This window comes from Drosophila sulfurigaster, chromosome 4 (genome assembly GCF_023558435.1).
Source record: "Drosophila sulfurigaster albostrigata strain 15112-1811.04 chromosome 4, ASM2355843v2, whole genome shotgun sequence".
Taxonomy (NCBI): Eukaryota; Metazoa; Arthropoda; class Insecta; order Diptera; family Drosophilidae; genus Drosophila; species Drosophila sulfurigaster.
Window position 1 is genome coordinate 641,296 of NC_084884.1, and position 22,917 is coordinate 664,212.

At 32.2% G+C, this 22,917-nt stretch overlaps 2 protein-coding genes across 2 annotated transcripts; one reads left to right on the top strand and one right to left on the bottom strand.

Moving 5' to 3' along the window:
• Nucleotides 1-264: 264 nt before the first annotated feature.
• Nucleotides 265-11,448, bottom strand: LOC133846914 (calsyntenin-1). Its single transcript, XM_062281629.1, is given in 14 exon segments — nucleotides 265-742; nucleotides 808-931; nucleotides 1,494-1,624; nucleotides 1,685-1,792; nucleotides 1,845-2,421; nucleotides 2,993-3,177; nucleotides 3,180-4,065; nucleotides 4,126-4,233; nucleotides 4,966-5,204; nucleotides 5,207-5,371; nucleotides 5,374-5,464; nucleotides 5,530-5,672; nucleotides 10,654-10,804; nucleotides 11,231-11,448. Coding segments are annotated over 13 exon segments (2,961 nt in total). The 5' UTR covers nucleotides 10,784-10,804; nucleotides 11,231-11,448; the 3' UTR covers nucleotides 265-668.
• A 604-nt stretch (nucleotides 11,449-12,052) lies between these two features.
• Nucleotides 12,053-21,487, top strand: LOC133846916 (uncharacterized). The gene is given in 9 exon segments (XM_062281631.1): nucleotides 12,053-12,277; nucleotides 15,411-15,552; nucleotides 17,354-17,634; nucleotides 17,932-18,048; nucleotides 18,112-18,239; nucleotides 18,242-18,320; nucleotides 18,359-18,562; nucleotides 19,211-19,646; nucleotides 19,768-21,487. Coding segments are annotated over 8 exon segments (1,350 nt in total). The 5' UTR covers nucleotides 12,053-12,277; nucleotides 15,411-15,531; the 3' UTR covers nucleotides 19,852-21,487.
• Nucleotides 21,488-22,917: the final 1,430 nt, after the last annotated feature.

Consider the following 22,917-nt stretch of genomic DNA (forward strand, 5'->3'; position numbering starts at 1 on the left):
AATTTTTAACAGACCAAATGTGTTTACTTTAGACTGTTTATTTAGAATGTATAAGTTTACTGTTTTCGACCATTGATGTTTTGTAATTGTACTATATGCTAGTTACAGTTACATAGATTATTTTTATCTGCACAGTTAATTCGATATGAATGACAGTACATACACACCTAAAGAACCCACCAATGTAATTGCTATACATTTATTATCAAGGAAGCTGTGCATTTTGAAACATACTATACATACATACATATATATATATATATATTTTTGTTGTGGAAATATTGGTACACAAAAATCAACAAATGTTACATTTAATACAATTTTAATACAATCAAATGCAATTATTTTAATTACAGAAATAATTATATTTTAATTATTTCAATAAATTATAATTAATTGAATATTAAAACTTTTTAATAATTTGGAATGTTAATACCTCCAAATAATTTATTCCACACTTTTCTTCTATTTTGCAGCCATGATTAGTATGTTGATTTGGTTACATATGTATGCACTGATGTGCTGGCACCCTATAGAGGAGTATATTAGCGGGTTACTTTAGGATAAATAGATTGTGTAATTTTTTATATTTTAAAAGCACATTTACATATTATTATTTGTAACTTTTTTATTGATAATCGCATTTTCATCTCACACGCACGTACTCATTAGTTTGCTGATGAAAACATATTGGTGTTGTCCCATTCAAGTTGATTAATGTGTGCGAATCCATCTTTTATAACTGTCGAATATACAAAATACAGATAACTTAGACGTCAACAACATATTTATATCTTGCGAATATACCTTCTTCGTCATCCGAATCCGAATTCTCAGAATCCGAGCTATCTTCAGATGTAACATCTGCTTGCATTGGATTTATAGTAATAGTCAATGCAGAATCATCCCAGATCAAACCTTCATCAGCAACCTGTAAACAACACAACAAAAAGACCGAGAGCTTTTAATATTGATTCGCAATGTGGGAAGAATATACGATTTGATTGTATATGATTTAAATTTTAAATATAGCACCAAATTTGCAGCATGATACAGGAATTACCTAGCATTTTAATAAAATAATATGTTCCATGAATATAAAATATCAACAACTTAAATTATACTGATATAACATATAGCATATGGGAAGTTCTGAGTCCCAATTTAGATTTGAATACAATAATTTTAATTCCCATTTCAAAAACATTTTTTCAGAGTGTTTTGTTAAGTCGTAGTTACCTTGTTGTCGCTTTGATGGCTTAACATAAACTGAGCTGAATTTCTCTTGTAAGAAAGCTACAGCCGAGTGGATACCGTTACCCATCCTCGATAAATATATATAATTAATTTATCGGATGACTATATTAGGTATATCTGTATACTATTACATTCAAAGTATACCGTATAATATAAAAGTCAAAGTAAATAAGAGCCGATTGCAGCAGATTTTTATTGACAAATTAAATAATTTCTTATATGACTGGTATAATTACCTTTGGTATAGGCTGGTGACGATCTGCATACTTTTGGTTATTTCTTAGGCGTGCAATCGAAACGCCACAAATCACAACGACGATAAAGACACAGATCAGTATAATAAGCATGGTTGGATGTGATGCTTCAGCTTCAATTTAAAATAAGTACATTAAATAATTAATTTGCGTTGTTGTTTATCAGTACTAACCACGGGGCACAAACGAATGGACATGTAATTTTGGCTCCTGAACAATATTTGTATGTAACAATGAATATGAGAAAAGCTTCCCATCTGCAAGATAATTAATATGTAGGCGGAATAAAAGTGTTTCGAAATTATGTATTTACCTTGTGTTTGATCTGCTCCACTTCCACTTGGGGACTATTATGAAGAGATGCTAATAATTTGTTGTTGCCATCTAAATTTGTTATTGGCGAAGATGATGATGATGATGGTAAATTTGTAGTCTTTGATTGTGATTGTTTTGGATGTAGGACGGTCAAGGTTAACGTATAGTCGACGTTTTTATTTTGTAAATTTAATTGTATGCAAGATAGCTTAAAAACACGATTTAAATAATAAGCTGGCTTTTTATTGCTATAAACCAAAGCCCGCAGTACGCTTAAATAATTTATAATTAAATCAGATCCAATCATTTCGACTCCATCTTTATTGATGTTTGTTCGAATATCCATGGTGGATGACAAAGATTCATCGCCATCAATTTGAATCTCTTCATGATCCGGATTCAGTGACGGAAATACAATTACGCTGCATGAATCCAAAGTCTCTTTCCGGCTTACATTTTTATTATATTTGCCATCTATTGAGAAGCCAATGTGAATACCATCCAAAATTCGTACGCCTGTTTTGATTTCCTGATACGAGACTAGTTTATTTTGGGCGCCTAAGATACAAAAAGATCGTAAATAGCACATTAGTTTCTCTGTGTTGACAATAGCTCTGGTACTTTTTTTTATTGGTTTTTGTATTGGTTTTTGGAATGTATTCATTGATATTTTAGTATATTTTGTAAATTATGGCAACTTTTAAAACTGATGGTTCGCCCACTAAATATTATTTTTGTAATATTGTAGTAGATTTTTGTTATATTTATATGTTGTAACAGTAAGGATGTGTATCTTTCACAGTTAGTTACCTAACTTGTTTTATTGAGCTATCAATAGATTATGCCAGCATTGAATGAATATTTTCATTTTACTTAATTTTTTTTTCAATAATCATTGTGATAGAGAAGGCTTATTCTTATTATGACTTTTAGTTGAATAACTAAATGAAAGCCACAATAACAATAACAGCTTATTGACAATAAAACGGGTATTTATAGGTAAAATTTCGCTGTGCGTGAATACTTTGTTATATTATAGTTTTAATGTTTTGGTTAATTACCTGTAATCGTTATCTTTGCTAATGTCAAAAACTTGGATGGCACGTCATTTTCTGGCTTAACTTGAGATTCGAATTTGTCGACTTTATAAATAACATTAAAATCACTGGAGGAGATTTTTCACTTAAATTAGTAGAGAAATTTTCTGTATAAACTGATTCAGGAGCAATAATGGGTTCGTTAACCATAATGTAAGTCTCAACTGTTGCGAGGCGAATTATACTATGATTGGCACACTGCATTTTTGTTCGAACTTCAATATTACGTCGACCAATTGTGGGATTCTTTTTACATTAATATATTGAAGACTACGCATCAACTTCTCAATGTTTTGCTTGCTCTGTGTTTGAATATAAATTTCATTCATTTGTGCATTAACCTGAACTTGACTATCAGATGAGTCAAATGACTGGTCCAATTGCAGTTCAGTTGATGGCAGCAAATGCTCAGCACAGCTTGTGCCACATTTAATTTCTTCGGCTGAAAGTACACTGTTTAGAGAGATCTTCACTTCCGAGATGTCTCCATTAAAACCATGTTTTAAACGATTTTCAGAACTTTGATAACAAGCACCTACAGAGAGCGTAGTGTTCACTCCATGTGCAGCATGTAGCGGCCAATCATCGATCACCTCTGGATTTGTATGGCGTTGCTCCTCTACAGAACTTTCAAAGCGTATGCCATCAATAAATAGTTCAACTTTGGATGAATAATTAATGTTGATAACATAATGATGCCATTCATTATCGCACACTTGCGGTATTTTCCACCGCCATTCAGCAGGGCTGAAAATGTTCAAATCTCCATCGTTGAAATTTTTACGAAGCAGCAAAATGAGACGGCAATTACGCACAAATAGTGCCATATGGTGACGATTCATTTTATGGTCATCAGCACTGCATACTATGTGCTCCTTTACGTGTTTATTGTTCGAGCTTTGACTGCTATGTCGGAAAATTGTAATGATGCTGAATGGAAGTAGGGAGAAGTCATGATGTCCAATCAAATTATTGGGCACAACAGCACCTGTTGATCCAGAGAAATGAAATATCGGTTCACGGCCTTCATCATAGCTCAATTCTTTAGTCCAGATAGCATCTTGTGGTAAAAGATCCTTTAAGTTGGATTTACTTGAACAATTGGATATATCTCGATCACATCCAAACGATATGTGTTTTGTCTATAAATTATTTATGCTACATTTATTTGCATTACAACAATATCTTAGAACTACGCTTACCTTTAGAGCAATTGTTGCATTAATAGTAAGGTCCTCAGTAGTACATAATATATTGCAGAGATCCAATCGAGCATTAGGAAATAATTGCAAATTTTCAGTGCTACCAGACTGTAAATGATCAGAAATTAGTATTTCGAATATTTACGTAGATTTTAAATTTATTTAAAAATAGTTTTGCTCAGAAAATTAAATATGTTTGTTTGTTTTAAAGTCTAACCTAATTTACTAAAGACAATCTAAATTTTGTTTTCTATTATTAGTGGAAATAAGAGAAGAAAAATAATAAGCAGACGCGAATCCCATCGAGGAGCCCGCCCTTGTAGTGTAACAGGTCACAGTACAATACTACTACCGAAAAGACGGAACAATAGGCGTAGTACTGAACCTCTGCATCTAAGGATAACACCTCAAGAATTTCTGAAGCGAGGAAGAAATAGAGAGAAACGCCGTTTCTGGGAATCTCTTGCATTTTTTGGAGGCGAAAACCATGCTTTTAATCAGTTTTAATGCACAAGCTGCATCGCTGACCACCGGCCTTGGTAAAGATGTCCCTTCCTTACATTCAACATATCACATTTATTCTATATCTGTTTTTATTTTTGAGGTCGATCGACCTAAGCCCATCTTTAACCTAAAATAAACTAAAAATTTAAATTCTTATCAAAAGTTTCTCTAACCAATTAATTTCAAAACAAAATTAAATAACTCTCGATGTTTGATTCTTTAAATTTATAAGTGATTGTATTACGAAAAAATATACATCCTTTTTAATTTGTCTTTAGATGTATTGGTATTAACTGAAGATACAGACACAAGTAGATTTTAGATATAAGCACTTACTGTGTAATCAATGCGTTCCGGAATACCAAGGAATTTAGCGTCGCAAACGCGTCGTACTTTGATGCTGACCATTATTGGTATTGATTCTTTCATGGCACAATCAAAGGCTACCACGGATAAAATATGATTGTGGGATATTTTATGCGAAAGCGGTTCAGTGTTTTTAATGGAACCCTCGTTATCTATGGTGAAGGGTTCATCACTGTTTAATATCTCATATTTGCAGACATCGCCAAAAGAGGCGTGCAGTCCTTGTCCGTAGCTTCGACGCGAATTATTTCATTGTACAATCGTCCTTCGTCGACTTCCGTTACATATGATTGTTGAAGAAAAGTTGGCGCATATTCATTAATATCAATAACAGTGATATGCACATTGGCTGAATTTGATGGCATTCCATCGCAAAAATCGCAACAATTTCAAAATGGTAACTTTTACGTTTCTCACAATTCAAGGTTCGTCGTGCCTTTAGAATACCCAAATTGTTGACCAACTCAATCTAAAATTTTAATTAAATTGTTTTACTTTAAATTTGATTTGAATAGTGTTGTTAATGTCATTTACTTGAAAAGGAATTTCGTGATATGGCTTCTTAAGAATGCGAAAATTGCAGATTTTTTCTTCGTTGACCTTAATTAAAGGTGTTATTTCCACATATGTTTCATTTTCTCGAATCAATCCATGATAGGAATTCTCCAATATATTTTCTGCAATATATTTTATATTTCAAAATGTATCAGTAACAATTTAACAGTTAACTAGTTACTCTAATATCCTATTTAGACCAAGTGCATCTGCTTCAATGATTCGATTCTCTGATGCAAACGTTTACTCCAAAGCCGCATCATGCAAATAAAAGTTTGATGGTAAACAAACTTAGGTAGGAAAAAGAACAGAATCAAAGGCAATAGAAGCAAATTAAATTAAAATTATGGATTTGGATGGCTGGATATGTGGGCCTATGTACATATGTTTATGTATATATCGATGCGCGAAATAGTGTTTTGCCGTGCAACACCATATAAAAAGAACGACTTTGCAAAACTTCTTTTTCATTTTGTTCCGCAGTTCCCAGAACAAAAAAATTTTTAAGCGTATTGATACTCCGATACTGGAGTGTATGTGAAGGTCAACTCAGCAATTCCAAATGCGAAAAGATGGACAACCTATTATTCCGCACTCGTATCGAAAAGGTGAAGACATGCATGAAGATGAACAATTTAAAACAAGTAAGAAAGCTACAGTCGAATGTGCTCGACTGTGAAATACCCGCTACCCATTTTGCATAAAAGCAATATATTGCGGTAATAATCTCAAAATATTAAAAATAAATATGCATGTATTCTCGATCGGGATTTGAACTCGAGCACCACCGACCGGGTGGTTAAAAAGAAGTTTGTACTTCGAGCGGGTTCGAACCCGGGCACCACAACATGCGCGGCTTGCACTCTACCACCTGAGCTATCGCATTGCTTAAGAAAACTTATGCATACAGATGCTAATATAGACGAGCATGTATATACGTATACGCATACATACAATACATACATAGCAGGCGGTTTTGCTCATACAAAATATTTCTTTAACAAAATCCACAATTTTTATTTATAATTGTTGTAAATACGATTAAAAAAAAATTTTGTACCCCGAGCGGACTCGAACCCGAGTCCCCGACTACCACAGCAGTAATAAGCTTGCACTCTACCAATAGAGCTATCGCAGTGCCTCTTGCATACATATACAAATATAGAGGCGAGCATGTATATACGTATACGCATACATACAACACATACATAGAAAGCGTTTTTGCCCATACAAAACTATTTCTTTAATAACTTCTACAATTTTTATCTGATCGCAACCAAATTTTCAGCAATTATAAATGCTATAGTTATTATTGTATACACCAAAATTCGTAGTTCTAGCTTTACAATTACGCTTGTTATTCGATTTTTTTGATTTGCGGGGGCGGAAGTGGGCGTGGCAAAAATTTGAAACAAACTTGATCTGCGTGCAAACATAACAAATGCTGTCGAAAAAAAATTATAGCTCTATCTCTTATAGTCTCTGAGATCCAGTGTTTCATACGGACAGACGGACAGACGGACAGACACACAGACGGACAGACACACAGACGGACAGACGGACATGGCTAGATCGTCTCGGCTGTTGACGGTGATCAAGAATATATATACTTTATAGGGTCGGAGATGCCTCCTTCTACCTGTTACATACATTTCCTGCCGGCACAAAGTTATAATACCCTTCTACCCTATGGGTAGCGGGTATAAAATTAAAAAGAAACATATATATGAAATTTAAGTTGAATAATATGTGCTTGGGATATTGTAGCCATAGAAATGGACAATGATGGTAATTTTTTTTTAATAATTGCATTTATTTAATAAGCAAATGATTAAGTGGTGTGGCCATAAATTTACCATTTCCTTGCCAAATTTAGGGTCATAAAGTGGCAAAAACGTTCACTCTAGAATTTGTGGTACTTGCGAAATACACTTGGACCTCGCTTAACATAACGGTTAAAAATTTGCCCCCATCCCCATTTTAACACGCTGAATACCTCGTTCTGATACTATTTTTTGATAAGGAGCCACCAAAATGAGAAAACATGTTGAAGCAAACTGGCTTAAACTATAAATGCCACCAAATGCAAATTTCAAACTTGCATTTATTAATGCATTTATTAAAGGCATGTAACATACATAATAACTTTTGGTTAATTTTGAACAAATGTATGAAACTTTAATAAAAACAGATCAAATTTAAACAATACAAAATTTGGTTTGCTGCCAATTCTGATCTGAGAACGTAACACCTTATTTTTAAGAATCCATCTTTCGCTTAGCACGAGGATTTCTAAGAACGTAACCCCTGTATTAAGCGGAGGCCAAGTGTAGATTGTTTTTTCTGACGTCAAAAATGTTGCTCTCCAAAAAAACATTGAACACATTGATCGTCATCACTCATACCGACCCTTTTTAATAAAACCATATTCTAAAAATATTCTGCAAAATTCGGAAAAATACCGAAGAGTAATCATGGTATACCGATATAGCAATATATTCAAAGTATAGTACAAAATATAAGAAATTATCAGCCAAAGCAACGATGCAGGTTTTGCCATACAAAATTATTTTTGTACCCGCTACCCATAGGGTAGAATGGTATTATCAGGCATGCTCCGGTATTCACTTTTCTTTTCGTTTTCGTTTTGGGACCAAAACCGAGCTTTTCGTGTATCGTATGTCCAATTCCCTGCGTGGATATAACTGACATAAGGATATTTTTATCCTGCATAGTGCTTCCCTGAATGAAATATATTTGAAAGATTTGAAACTTTCTTTAAAAAAATCAGTTGAACGACAATCAGCTGTTTCCCACAAAAATGGGGATGCCACATTTTTAATGGATTTCATTCTGGTGACTTCAACAATTTTTTAAACAGTTTTTGCACATAAGTAATTTAATTAAATAAATTTATTTTAAAAAAACATATTTCACCCAACTTCAAAAAATTTATCGCCATCCGTTTGATTATTTTCAACTTGCCAGCAGATAAAAATTGTCTAAGTTATTAAAGAAATACTTTTGTATGGGCAAAAACGCCTACTTACTAGGGGTCTAAGTTGCTTTGGCTGACAATCTGGTATATTAAGCCGTCCATGGTATATTTTGAATGCGGTACTATATCGATATACCACATATACCATTTGGTATATTTTCAGTATATTTGCAATATATTCGGTATATTTTGAGAATAATACCGCAAAATATATTGCTTTTAATCAAATTGGGTAGCGAGTATCTCACAGTCGAGTACACTCGAGTAATTGTGATTTCTGAAAATTTGGTTGCGATCAGATAAAAATTGTGGAAGTTATTAAAGAAATACTTTTGCGTGGACAAAAACGCCTACTTTTAGTTGCTTTGCCCGACAATCTGTTATATTATGGCGTCTATGGTATATTTTGAATATGGTACTATATCGATATAACAAATATACCATTTGGAATATTTTTAGTTTTTCATATTTTTGGTATATTTTGAAAAAAAATACCGCAATATTAATAATAACTTATAGTTATAATAATACAAGTGCTGCAGTCGCTGCTGCTGCAGTCGAATCTGAGTTACTATGTTTGTCAAGACTGTGTACTCTATGGTATATTTGCGTATTTATTTCAATGTATTAATTTGACATATTTTAAGAAAATGTTTTTTCTTTTCAATGAAAAAATAAATCGTTCTTCAAGGGCATCCCTTCTAATAAAGATACTTTCACTCGCTTTTATTTTGTTTTATTTAACATAATATACTATATGTATCTCACAAATCACACATATCCTGTTGCGCGATTACTTTGTTCACGTTATGCGAAATTTTAAGCTTTTTCTCCTTAGATTTTCAACAAAATTTGACCTCCGATTGTCAGAATAGGGTTCTTATGGTTGTACATTAAATTTGTTTAACGAAAAGCGACTGGAAAATGTTATTTTTCTGATAGCATCAGAAGTTGAAAATGAGAAATTAGCTGCAATCAAAATGTTACCTTAAAAATCGAGTTTTTATTTGGTTGTGCTGAAATGCTTTTGAGCGTTATTTGGTCGTGCGGTTTGTTATTTTCCAAACTTCACGTTCTAAGTTACTTTAATTTAAATAAAAATATGAACATATGTAGCTCAGGATTAACCAAGTCAAAAAGTCAAGTCAAAAAAACATGGAAAATTAAATATATGCAGAATAAAAAATAACAAGTTAGCAAGCTACAGTCGAGTGTGCTCAACTCAACATTTTGAATACAAGCAACAGATTGCGGCAATAATCTCAAAATATTTAAACTCTAGGCATCAATCATCAAAATCAATGCGCGATTAGTTATTATTATTATTATTATTATCAGTAAGCTTCAAGGGAATGAAAATATATCAACCATTAAAAACACCAAAAACAATTTTTGTATTCCCGACCGGGACTCGAACCCGAATTACTATAGTAATTATTGTATATACCATTAAAAATAAAAATAAACAGTAAGAAAACTACAGTCGAATGTGCTCGCTGTGAGATACCCGCTACCCATTTCGAATGAAAGCAAAATATAACGGTATTTATTTATTTATTTTAAATTACGCCTATTATTCGATTTTTTTGATTTGCGGGGGTGGAAGTGGGCGTGGCAAAAATTTGAAACAAACTTGGTATGCGTGCAAACATACCAAATGCTGTCGAAAAAAGATTATAGCTCTATCTCTTATAGTCTCTAAGATCTAGGTGTTCATACACAGACGGACATGGCTAGATCGTCTCGGCTGTTGATGCTGATCAAGAATACATATACTTTATAGGGTCGGAGATGCCTCCTTCTACCTGTTACATACATTTCCTGCCGGCACAACGTTATAATACCCTTCTACGCTATGGGTAGCGGGTATAAAACTCCCAGTCCGTTTCGTAAGTTCAACGCTTTACCGTATGGGTTTATTCAGGTTTATTCAATCAATTTGGAGAAATCACATTAATATAGAATGTTTACTTATATTATGTGATAAAGTAAATTCATATATTTTTACAGTAATTTACCTATTACATACAATGATACATTCTGAAATACTTAGAATTTAAAAACGTACCATAGTACTTTTATTATGTATTTTTGTATACACTAACCTCTTTGTGTTAGGAAGTCCTCTTCGTTTTCGTTTGAAGTAACCATTCCACTAAAAGATGCTGATGAATAAAGTGCAAGGCTTACTATTATGCTCAGGTTGATGTAAGCGGTGATACTTCGAGGCATCATATTTGCAGAAAAGTTATAGATCTGAGAAATTGCAAAAAGTGGCTTTGAAATTTTATCTGCAAAGGTATAAGATTTTTAACACACAAGATGAATATTTATTGCAGATAAATTCATTGAGCTGTTAAATGTGAATATACATATGTACATATGTCTAAGATGTTTAAGCGCATATATGTACATACATACATATATACTAAATACACATAAGTAGATATATGTGCAGGTGTTAACAGATGTGTGTATCAATATAAATACATTTGAACCGTTGCATGAACTCATAAGATACACATTTACAAGATACACACACATAATTTTTATTAATAGAATTTTTGTTTTTATTATTTATTATTAATTTAAGAGTGAACGACAACAAAATGATCGTATTTTAATGTATTTCAAATTAATTTAAATGTGTATAATATTTATTGAACAGAATAATGCATTTACTTAGGATCTGTTCAATTTTTCAGTCACAGCAATTGCTAAAAATCAATAAATTACGAACATTTTGCCTTTTCCTTTTGCTATTACTGTAAGAATGTTAGTTATTGAACTAGCGCAATGTTTATTATATTTTTAATTTAATAAGAGATTGATCACGTATTTGTCAATTGTTTATCCGACATTTTTATGTATTTGACAAGCAAAATGAATCGAACACATTAAAATGGTCTAAAAAATCCCGATCAAATGAATTCTGTATATTCGGTATATTTGTTTTAATTTTTTTAGTAAAATATTTATTTGATAAAGAATTGTATTTTGGGTATTCCAATGCAAAATTTTTAGATCGAATTTTGAAAGACTTAAATTAATATACATATGAGTTCAGAACTGCTTGCCTTAATAAAAAATTGTTATCGATAAATTTAAGTACAGTCTAAGTAACAGTTAAGCAACCTTAACGCACTTTCAATTGTGTGTAAATAACAAACATTGACTTAAAGTTTACTTGGTAAGAATTGGTAAATGGATCTCTATCCCGTAAATAAATATTTCCGATATGAACAAAAACTTTAATAATATTTTTAAATAACATATAGAACTTGTACATTTCTAACGGTAGACAATGCAGATAATTGGGGGTTTGACTTTAGCATAAGTAATATGTAGAGCCTTGCTAAAAATTGTTGGTCAAATATTCATTCACGTGCGCGAGTTCTTTTCTGAAATATGTATGTATGTATGCATGCATAAATTTGTGTAGGCTGAACTGAACAAATTCGACCCGAATCGGAAACTCAAACCGAGCAATTGGAAGTATGTGGGAACTTGTGGGTTTTGTCAGGGATGCTGTGTGGATTCTGTGTCGAAGTTCACATGATAGGAAGGAACATTTAGTCCAGTTTTCGTGACGCGTCGAAGCGGTTCACTCATATAAGGCAGGCTATATAATAAAAATGCAAATTAAGTTTTCAAAGTAGTTACAAATTATTGAATTTGTAAAAAAAAGCTTGCGTAGAATTTCTGTAAAGAAATTGCGTGGCTATAAATGTAAGTATGTTGTGAAATTAAATTATATGAAGGACAATGAATGAAAGCCAACATACATTGACAAATAAAATGCATAGTATACTTAGGACTACAAGGTATGAACACAGTATACATACAAGTATACGTTCATTCATATTTAAAGAGACATTGGTAATGAATGTTTGGAACATCTATATACATACATATGTATGTACATATGTATGCACCTTTGTCGTTGTTTTACATATCCAAATGTACATATGCCAGCATGAGAGTGAGCTTTATATAAAGCTTTTATGTCTGAATGAATATTTTCTGAATGGGCAGTCAGTCCATCAGTTGGCTACTTCTTAGCTGGGTTTCAAATACATATGTATATACCAACGCTCTAAGTAATTAAGATTTATTATTATTAGTAGAAAATTATTTTATTAATTTGAAATATTCTTTATATTATTAAAAAATTTAAAATTTAATTCATTATATTATTTGGATGTTAATTTTAAAATTAAGAATAATACAAATGTACAATATTTTAAACATTTTTTTAATCACATTACAATTAAATTTGATCATTTATTCTAATTAGTTTGTTGGGATTTGAGTAAAAAGTAAGAACATGTAAATGTGAAATTAAATTTTCTCTACAGCTTGAATTATGACTGAGACTTACGGTAATGCGTCGCACTCAATATATTCTCATAAGACAACAGAAAATTGCGATGCTATGCGACTGTCAGCGAAGTGCAACTTATTGCGATTTCGACTTATAATTTACTTATTTATTTGGAAAACCAATAAAGCAAAATGCCAAATATGATAAAACAGAAAAGTAATTCAAATTTTTAAAAATTAAGTCACATTTAAGTTAACTCACGATCAACTAAGTGCACAAAATGTTCAATTGTTTTCTTATCCAGCACTTGCACAAAATGAACTTAATTTACTAATTGTAATCGTATTCCAAGTACATATTCTTTGTAATTCTTCTTCTCTGCCAATATTTACATATAATCGTACATATGGCCATTTTTCAAGACAAATTAACAACTATGATAACAACGCATTATAAAGAAATAATTAATTAATTAATTAATACAATAATTTGCTCTGAAAACCAGTATGGATGATGAAAGCGAGAACTATGTTTTAATCAAGTATACGAAAGAATAGTTTTCAATACTTTAATTAATCATTTAAATTCTATAATGTGTACAAATCAAATCTGCATTAACTGAGACATGCTTAGATATATTCTACATATTTAACTCTTTAAATAGTCCTATACTGTTTATAAAGGTGTACTCTTCGTGTCCAAGGACACCGTAGGGAAAAGGAAATTTTAATTTAGTGCCTACAGAAAACGCATGTAAAAGGCAGAAGTCGTTTTCAACCACGTAAAATATATACATATATATTATTAGCCGATATGGCCCTGGTGCATAATGTTAATATAATAGTATATTAATATACCAGAAGTAGCCGTCTTAAGAATACTTAAAAAATGGGTAGTGAGTATCTTACATTCGAACACCACGACTGTAGGTTTTTACTTATTTTTAATCTTTAAAGGATAATAGTCACTGGTTATACCATCTGAAACGTCGACATTACTTCTCACGTTTTTAATAATTTCACCCGTCTTGTGTTTGCCTATTCAATAGAACGGACTGGTTCAATGAATGACACCCCAGACTGTTGCTCACTGATGCTTGTCGATACGTGCGAGCAAGATTCATGACAACACAACTCCCAATTGAGCATACATCTGCTTGGAATAACATCATTGATTTCTCCAAGGTTTATTGCTCAGATACACACTTTTTAGTTGTGATATATTAGACTAGATTTTAGAAGGAACTGCATTCACATATGGGTAATTCCATGACGGAATTTGTCCCGTGCGAGACTCTTTACAGTGCACTGCAGTGAAAATAACAGAAGAACGAAGACGCCCCCTACACATACATATAAATTCGTTCATTTTTGGTTTTGCGTACCAGTTTGTTAATTTTTGCAGTTATCAGAACAGAAAATAAAACAGAAATTAATTCAAAACCATTCTTAGCTCTAATTAAAGTATTGATCTAGAGCTATAAAAATAACCTTTTCTTATTTTTAAAATTGTTTCAGCTTATGTTATTTTCAATGTAAAGAGTCTCGCACGGAACATATTCCGTCATGGAAAATTACCCATATTGAGCTTTGGGCTAAGAGCCCTTTTGTCATTGAGGATTCATTCCTATTTTTATACTGCTCAAGCCATGGCATAATTGATAAGAGGTCGTATCTGACTTGCATACTTATCAATATAGGTAGAATAGGAGGCTTTTTCCACGGGGTTATATCACTGATCGAAATATTGCTTGGAAAGAGAGTATCTTATAGAACTCGAAGACGCTATTCAATGTTGTTGGAGAATATGCCATTTTATGCTTGATTGCTGAATAGAATCTCATATCTTCTTCCGCTAAGAATTCCTACTTATTTGTTATTTTGAGTTAGGTTACTTTTATACTCGCAGTAAGACCTTTGTTTCTAATGTCAGTTCAGAACCTACATAAATATTTTAAAGTTATTATTACATACGAAGTCGATAAGCAAATAACTATTATGATGAGTATTGATATCGTATCCAATACTATTGGCATGTGCTTTCTTTCGAAGTACTCGATAAGTCCCGCAATTGTCACAGGTGAACTCGGTACATAGCCAGGAAAGTAGGCTGATGCTACAACAGCAGTTGAGACATCTCCAAGTGCCTTAAATACGCCGATTTACCAAAAGACATCATCATCATGCGATGCGCGGGCTCCTCCACTGCTGATGAGTATTAAGGATATGATGACATTCATGATGGTGGTAGGCACTATGTGGTGGGAGTTGTGCGGTGTTTATGAATCTACTTTGTAGATTTTCTATTCGCAGCTGACTTTCATGTTTGACATCGTTCTCTATCGCCATCTATGTATAAGCCTTAGCCTTAGCCATCTCACAACCATCTACAAGTTGATAGCAATTTATGATATGTTTTATAATACTTTTATTTATTCAATAGGCTTAGAAGTATAGAATTATTGAATGCCTGCATGCATGTAATAAATGTCTTTGAAGTGTACTAATATATTTTAAATTTCACTTTGTTACCCTGCAGAGAATATATATACTGGATTGTCAACAAATATACAACTATATGTATTGGTACAACCAAAATTGACTTTTATCTTTTCATGAATTACAAGCATTGGTGGATATTTATTGAATAAATAATTAAAATGTTTATTAGTTCGAATTTGGTAAGTTTACTAACAATAATATTACTTTCAAATATATTCTTTTATTTGTTACAGGGATATTGATGAATAATAGAAAACATTTAAATTAAAAGAAAGACAAGTGAAAAGCTTAAGTTGAGAGCGCCCGACAACACACTTCCTTTTTCCTTTGACCCGTTTAATCTGAAAACAAACTAATTTAATATTTGTTCTTATTAATTAAGTCATCAAGCCCCTGCAGCTATATACGTATGATTTCTGGCAGACTGCTCTCTACTTGTTATTTGTTATTCATTCAACTTTTTCTCTATCGCTGTTTACTACACGAGACGTTAATCAATCCCCATTCTACTTCAAGAACTATTTTAAAAAATCAAATTCAATTCGAAGTATTGAAAAGAAAAGAACAACAAAGGACTGGTGCTTTGAAAAATTGTATTACATCTTGACGTTAAAATTATAAGCATCATAAATTTATTTAACTTAGATATGTTTTTTAATTTGAATTTCCTACTTAATAACTTAAACAAGTAAGAAAGCTACAGTCGAGTGTGCTCGACTGTAATCTCACCCGCCACCCATTTTGAATAAAAGCAAAATATTGTGTATTATTTTCAAAATATACCGACAATACTGTAAAATACTAAAAATATGCCGAATGGTATATTTGGTAAATCGATATAGCACCACATTCAAAATATACCATAGACGGCACAATATACCAGATTGTCAGCCTAAGCAACTAAGACCTCTAGTAACTAACGCTTGTTATTCGATTTTTGATTTGAGGGGCGGAAGCGGGCGTGGCAAAAATTTGAAATAAAATTGATCTGCGTGCAAACATAACAAATGCTGTGGAAATTCTAACTCTATCTCTTACAGTCTCTGAGATCGAGATCTAGGTGTTCATACGGACAGACGCACATGGCTAGATCGTCTCGGCTATTGATGCTGATCAAGAATATATCGTTTGAATTACAATAGCAATGCCCGCTACTCTTAAGGGTAGAAGGGTATTATAACTGTGCCGTCAGTAAATATATGTAACAGGCATAAGGCATCTCCGGGACGATCTAGCCATGTCCGTATGAACACCTAGATCTCAGAGACAGTAAGAGATAGAGCTATAATTTTTTCGACAGCATTTGTTATTGGTTTACTTTTTTCTATATAAAAAATTGTAAAATTTTACCCAACCAACGATTAAAGATTATTAGGCAACTCTCGGCTAAAATGTATTTAGTTGTTAACTACTGTGTTGCGCCATTAATGGCAATCGAAGAGCACAAAAAAAAACCTGTGAAACTGATCCATTTGCAAAATCTAACGAAACGGATTTTTTTGGCCCTATCTTTAAATTATTTAAAATTACATTTCGTTAATTTAAACAAAAATGTTTGTCGTGCTCTTCTTCTACAATTGCTTTGTTTTTGCAAATTGTACAATAAATACGAAAATACATACCCAGACACAAACATAAAAACGCAATCTACTTGTTTCGAATTCAATCAGCAAAATAAATCTGTTTGGCAAAAGATTTAAAGGCTTAGTTGGCACGGTTGGTAATGTGAGTTAGCATTTGAAAATCATGGAATAACTTAATATTAAGTTACTATTTTAGTATAAAAAGGTTTGGAATTTTAAAACAAACTCTTATTGCCTGTTGTGTAAAAATTACATCCTGATAGCTCTTAACGTTTGGTCTGTGGTGGTTAGCTCAGTCAGTGAATTAATAAATCAGTCAGGACAAAAAAGCTTTGTGAATATGTATGTAAAATACAATTTTAAATTTTTATTTATATTTACATCTTTGTCTTTTAAGAAATCAAATATTCACATATACACATTAGTCATCTTAATATGCCAAGCATATGGAAATGGTAGCTATCTAAATGGACGTAACGGAGACTATGGAGTGCAAAGAAACACGCAAAGCAATAAATTAGTGAGTGGCAATGGAGATGGACAAAGCCCAAACGTCAATAACGGCTTGGTAACAAACGATGGCAGCGCTCGAAGTTCCGTTGGCGAAGTATTTGTACCAAAAACATTTTCGCTTAGTTCGCAGGAGCCATCATGTGAACAACTTCGTGCCATGTGGATGTGAGTTGGTATTTAAAATACTCGATTTATGTTTAAACTTGTTACTAACTAATATATATAAATATAAATACATATTATTAATTTATTATATATCATCAAGTACAATTGCATCTTTGTATGGTAATTTACAATTACGTCTATTGTATATAAAATAGTTTCAAATATAACATAATAGAAATACAAAATGTACTTTTGTGATGATCACCTTCATAACCCGTATACTTAATTTAACTCTTTCTTGAAATACACAGTTAAAGATGTTTACTATGTTTGATATATACCAAAAATATAATGTAGATTTTCAAAGAGACAATCTCGGGCAGCAGAAATAACAAATGAAATACCCACATATCGCGACCCGTTTACATATAATATTTGGGATCCGATATACTCCAATTCTAGACGTTTTGGATCGTAAGTATAATATAAAAAAATAAGTATTTAACATGACTAAACTGTTCAATCTGTCAATTTAAGACTTCGAATGGGATCAAGGGATCGAGCCCGCTCACCTGTTTTCGGCCGAGTCGTTAGTCGAGAACCCACAATTCCTCAGCATATCGGAGGAGGACTTGAGCAACGTCAGCGTCTTATTGTTGATGGTAGTCTTTTAATCCTGGGCAGACTCGATTATATAGTTCAGAAGCACGTCCAATCACTAGTGCCTCAGGCGTATCCCAAACATCGTCTGCACTTTCGTCGTCTTCATCGTCAACCCGTCGAGCAAGTAAAACCGATATATGGGTGTACCGTATAACTCAGGCGATAATTTAAGTGGCAGCCAAAATTCAGCAGCAGTTCAGGGTAGCTTTCAAAAGCTCAAAGAACTCATCTGGACAGAGCGGGCCAAAGAATTAACGCAGCAACGGCGTGCCGAGGAATTGGCGGCGCGAGCAGCTGTACTCAAGGAAATTGCAAATGGCCAAAAGTAAGACAGTAATAAGTGACAAACAGGTTTTAAAAGCAAAATCGATTTTTCTATTACCAAAGGAAAACTTTTAGTCTTGCGTTAGTAAACCTTAAAACTGTTTATACTTAAGCTTCCAAATTAATTTTGCTGTTGATACACGTTTGTGTTTGAATATGTTATGCAGGCATATATAATTTTATGATTTATGCAAGATAGTAAATCTATTAAAGACTCTTTGGTGCAAGTGCTAAGCTTAAAAACGGAGCGATAAATTTTAAACAAGCATTTGCTGTGAATAGTGTAGATGGGCAACAATGGCAATGGAAACTGTACTGGAAGAGTTCATCCATTCCATTAATTCAATCATTTTATTTATTTATTTCAAATAGTTCTGCGGAAGTGGGAATTTGGGAATTTCTTTTCTTTTCATTAGTTTGGCATTCCTCCTTTTAGCTCTCACATACATTGTCTGTCGGCACAAAGTTATAACTGACCAATGACATTTCTTTTATGTATATATATGTAGTTATTCATAATTTTATTTTGGCTAAGAAGCGTTGCAACGAATTAACGAACGCCTAAAAAATAGTCAATAAATTGCTTTTGGAAAGTCAGGCTCAGAATTAAAAATTATATAATAGTTATTCATTAATTTACTAATTTCAGCATTCAAGGATCGTACAAAACATCTTTTAATAACTTAGCTGACTCATTGCTGATGGATGAAAATCGCAGTCCAGATAATAGTGGTAATCAATATATACATGCCAATCGCCTGTCGATTTCAAGCGGTCAATCTTTCGATGTCAAAAATGCCAATAATAAAAATTCTGGGCATCGAAACAGCGCTGGTGGGAGAGCTTCAACACGACGAATTGGAAGTAATTTTGGAGTTGGAACTCATGCTGCTGGACCAACACATAAAGAAGTCAGTTTTCTAAGAAAGTCTAGTCCGGCAAATACGATCGCTCGCACTTCGATTCCAGTAACAGACGTGGATTTAAGTGAATTATTATCAGACCATGCTGTAATGGGTATACCAATGACATATCCAATTCGACAATCCCATTTCAGGGAGAGAAATCGTTCTCTTTTTAAACAGGTATATCTTGAATAAATTATTTTTAATTTCATTTGCATCTTTTTATTAGTTTTCATTTACGTATTTCGAAAATTCATACATCTATGTAAATCGTAAATTAAAATCACAATTTTATTTATAGAATACTCACGGCGACGACTATTTTCATCGAGAGAATAGAAAATTGGGATCGAATAGGAGTTTGAATTTCTTAAAGCATATTTAAATGAGAATCAGCTAAGACCATTAAAATCAATTGAATATAACATTATGAAGCCTAATGTTCAATTGTATTCCGCCGTCGAAAACGATCAAGTAATTGATCGTCCCCATATAAAAAATAATTATATTGATTCTTACTATTATAATTAAAAAGATCTCTGCTCATAAATAATTATCTCCTATATCTTTTTTTATTTTTAGCAATGCTAGTTAAAATTTGTATATAATCAAATATATGTAAATATTTCAAATAAGTTTATTTTAATGATTAAACACTGCTAACAGGTAAAACGGTTATATATGTATTTAGATGCCATTAAGATTTGTTTTTGCAACATTACACTTAGACGTATTATTTTGTTATGTATTAACTTACATTCTTTATAATTTATATATTGAAATACTAGACATTTTGCTTAAAAGTTAACAAAGGCTTCCAATACAAAACAATCATCCATAATAAAAAACTTCAAGCGTGTAGTGTGTGGTGTACAATGATCCGTAAATAGATAGTTTTTTGATTAAGTAGAGATTGAGTGGTTGATTTGTAATGTAGCTAAGATTCAGAATTCATTGATGAAAAAACTACCAGTATGTAGAATAAAATTATTATTAATTAAAATTGACTGCATACTTTGCATAAATAGTACAGACACTGGTCACGCTTATACCTACACATTTATTTCCATATGGGTATGTAAGCATAAGCTAACTGTGCCTGAACTTAATCATATTAACGAAATAGCATACACAATCAAGAACAAAAAATAATGACAAATATAATTGAAAACAATCCAACAAAACAACTCTTAAAACTATTTAACATCTTTTATAAATATTACATTTTCTTTATCATATATGTAAAGTAGTTACATTACATGAAAACATATACTTGTTTTCGTTGAACATACCATATCCATGTTTCCTATGTATGTTCGGTTTTATATTTGTTTTATTCATTATTTTAAAATATTTATTCAATATTATTAATAAACGTACATATGAAATAAATGTCAATTTAACATATCGAACTTAAACTATTTCAATACAACAAAAACAAGAAAAAGAGATACTGTATATTGCGGCTAAAATTGCGAACTTATCTACTACGTAACAATTATTGGAATAATATTACCGAAAAGATATTTGTGGTAATGTGTAATATTATAAAACAATAATCAATGATGGGTATTATCAAGTGCTAGTAATCTTTATTTATTTATTATACTCAATTGTGTAAAATATTTGCTTCTAGTAGACAATGAAAAATACATAAAAAATTTATACAAAACGTATCAATAAACACCTGACAATAAATCTTAAATTGTAAGTTCCGTGACAATAAAATATATTCTGAACATACACAAATTATTGATATATTCTTATCATAGCATACAAGTATAAATACATATTTAGCAACACATATTGTATGCCTAATATATATATGAAATTCTCTACGCATGGTTGATGATTTCGAACATATGGAAAATACACAAGGATGACATTGTTAACTATTATAAATATTAAGAAATGCATATACATGTATAATCCTAGGAATATATTGTGAATTTTATTACATAATAATTAAACATTGTAAACAAAAAAAGTAATCTTATAAATAAAAGTATACCTACAAAATTGATTGAGTGGCATCTGTAACTAATTAAATTAAAATAAACTTATTTCATATATATGTATATATGAAAGAAATTCTTGATACGGAAATTTTTTCTAGTAGATTTTCCTTATACAGACGTGACCGCAAGGTACGTCGTGGTGGTGGTTTTAATTGCAGTAGATGCTCAATATTCTTCAGAATTGATTGATCACACTTCTGATATTGAGCTAGTTGCTGTAAAATTATCCTTTGGTAGTTTTAACATTTTATACCCGCTACCCAAAGGGTAGAAGGGTATTATAACTTTGTGCCGGCAGGAAATGTATGTAACAGGTAGAAGGAGGCATCTCCGACCCTATAAAGTATATCTGTCCATCTGTCCGTCTGTGTGTCTGTCCGTCCGACCGTATGAAACACTGGATCTCAGAGACTATAAGAGATAGAGCTATAATTTTTTCGACAGCATTTGTTGTGTTTGCACGCAGATCAAGTTTGTTTCAAATATTTGCCACGCCCACTTCCGCTCCCGCAAATCAAAAAAATCGATTAACAATTTAAAAGCTAGAGTTGCGAATTTTGGTATATACAATAATTACTGTAGTAGTTATGATTCCTGAAAATTTGGTTGCGATCAGATAAAAATTGTGGAAGTTATTAAATAAATACTTTTGTATGGGCAAAACGCCTACTTACTAGGGGTCTTAGTTGCTTTGGCCGACAATCTGGCACATTGTGCCGTCTATGGTATATTTTGAATGGTGTACTATATCGATATTAAACATACCATTTGGTATATTTTAGTATTTTTTAGTATTTTTGGTATATTTTGAAAATGATACCGCAATATTTTGCCTTTATTAAAAATGGGTAGCGGGTATCTCACAGTCGAGCACATTCGACTGTAACTTTCTTACTTGTTATTTCTTGCTCGTGTATCCCCTGCTTCTGATGATGCTTTGTATTTAGCTCATTTTTCTATAATTAATAACATTTCTAACATGCTTTCTGATCGTGATCACTTTATATATATATATGTATATCATGGCGTTCGGCCAAGAACTTTAATGGACTTTACCCCTCTATATCCCATGTTTTTATTGATAGTCTTTTCAGAGTATCATTGTCTCAGATTAATGGTATTCCAAATTGTTTAAAGAGGTCTCTAGACCTTATTTTTGTTTTAGACCCAGATTCCTGTGGTCTATTGAGAACATCTCCTATATCTTCCTCCGAAGATGAACGAATCACTATTGACGTATTCGTCTGGTGCTGGTGTGAGGTTTATTAGCGTGGCGTACGCGCTGGCTTCTCCGGGCTTTGCTCAGATAGCATGGGGTTCAAGGAAAGGGCGAACTAATAGGACGCACCACTTATAATAATAATACATTTAAAATTCTCGTACATATGGGAAGACAGAGAAGTAGGAGTGTAATGGGAAGGTTACATTAAACA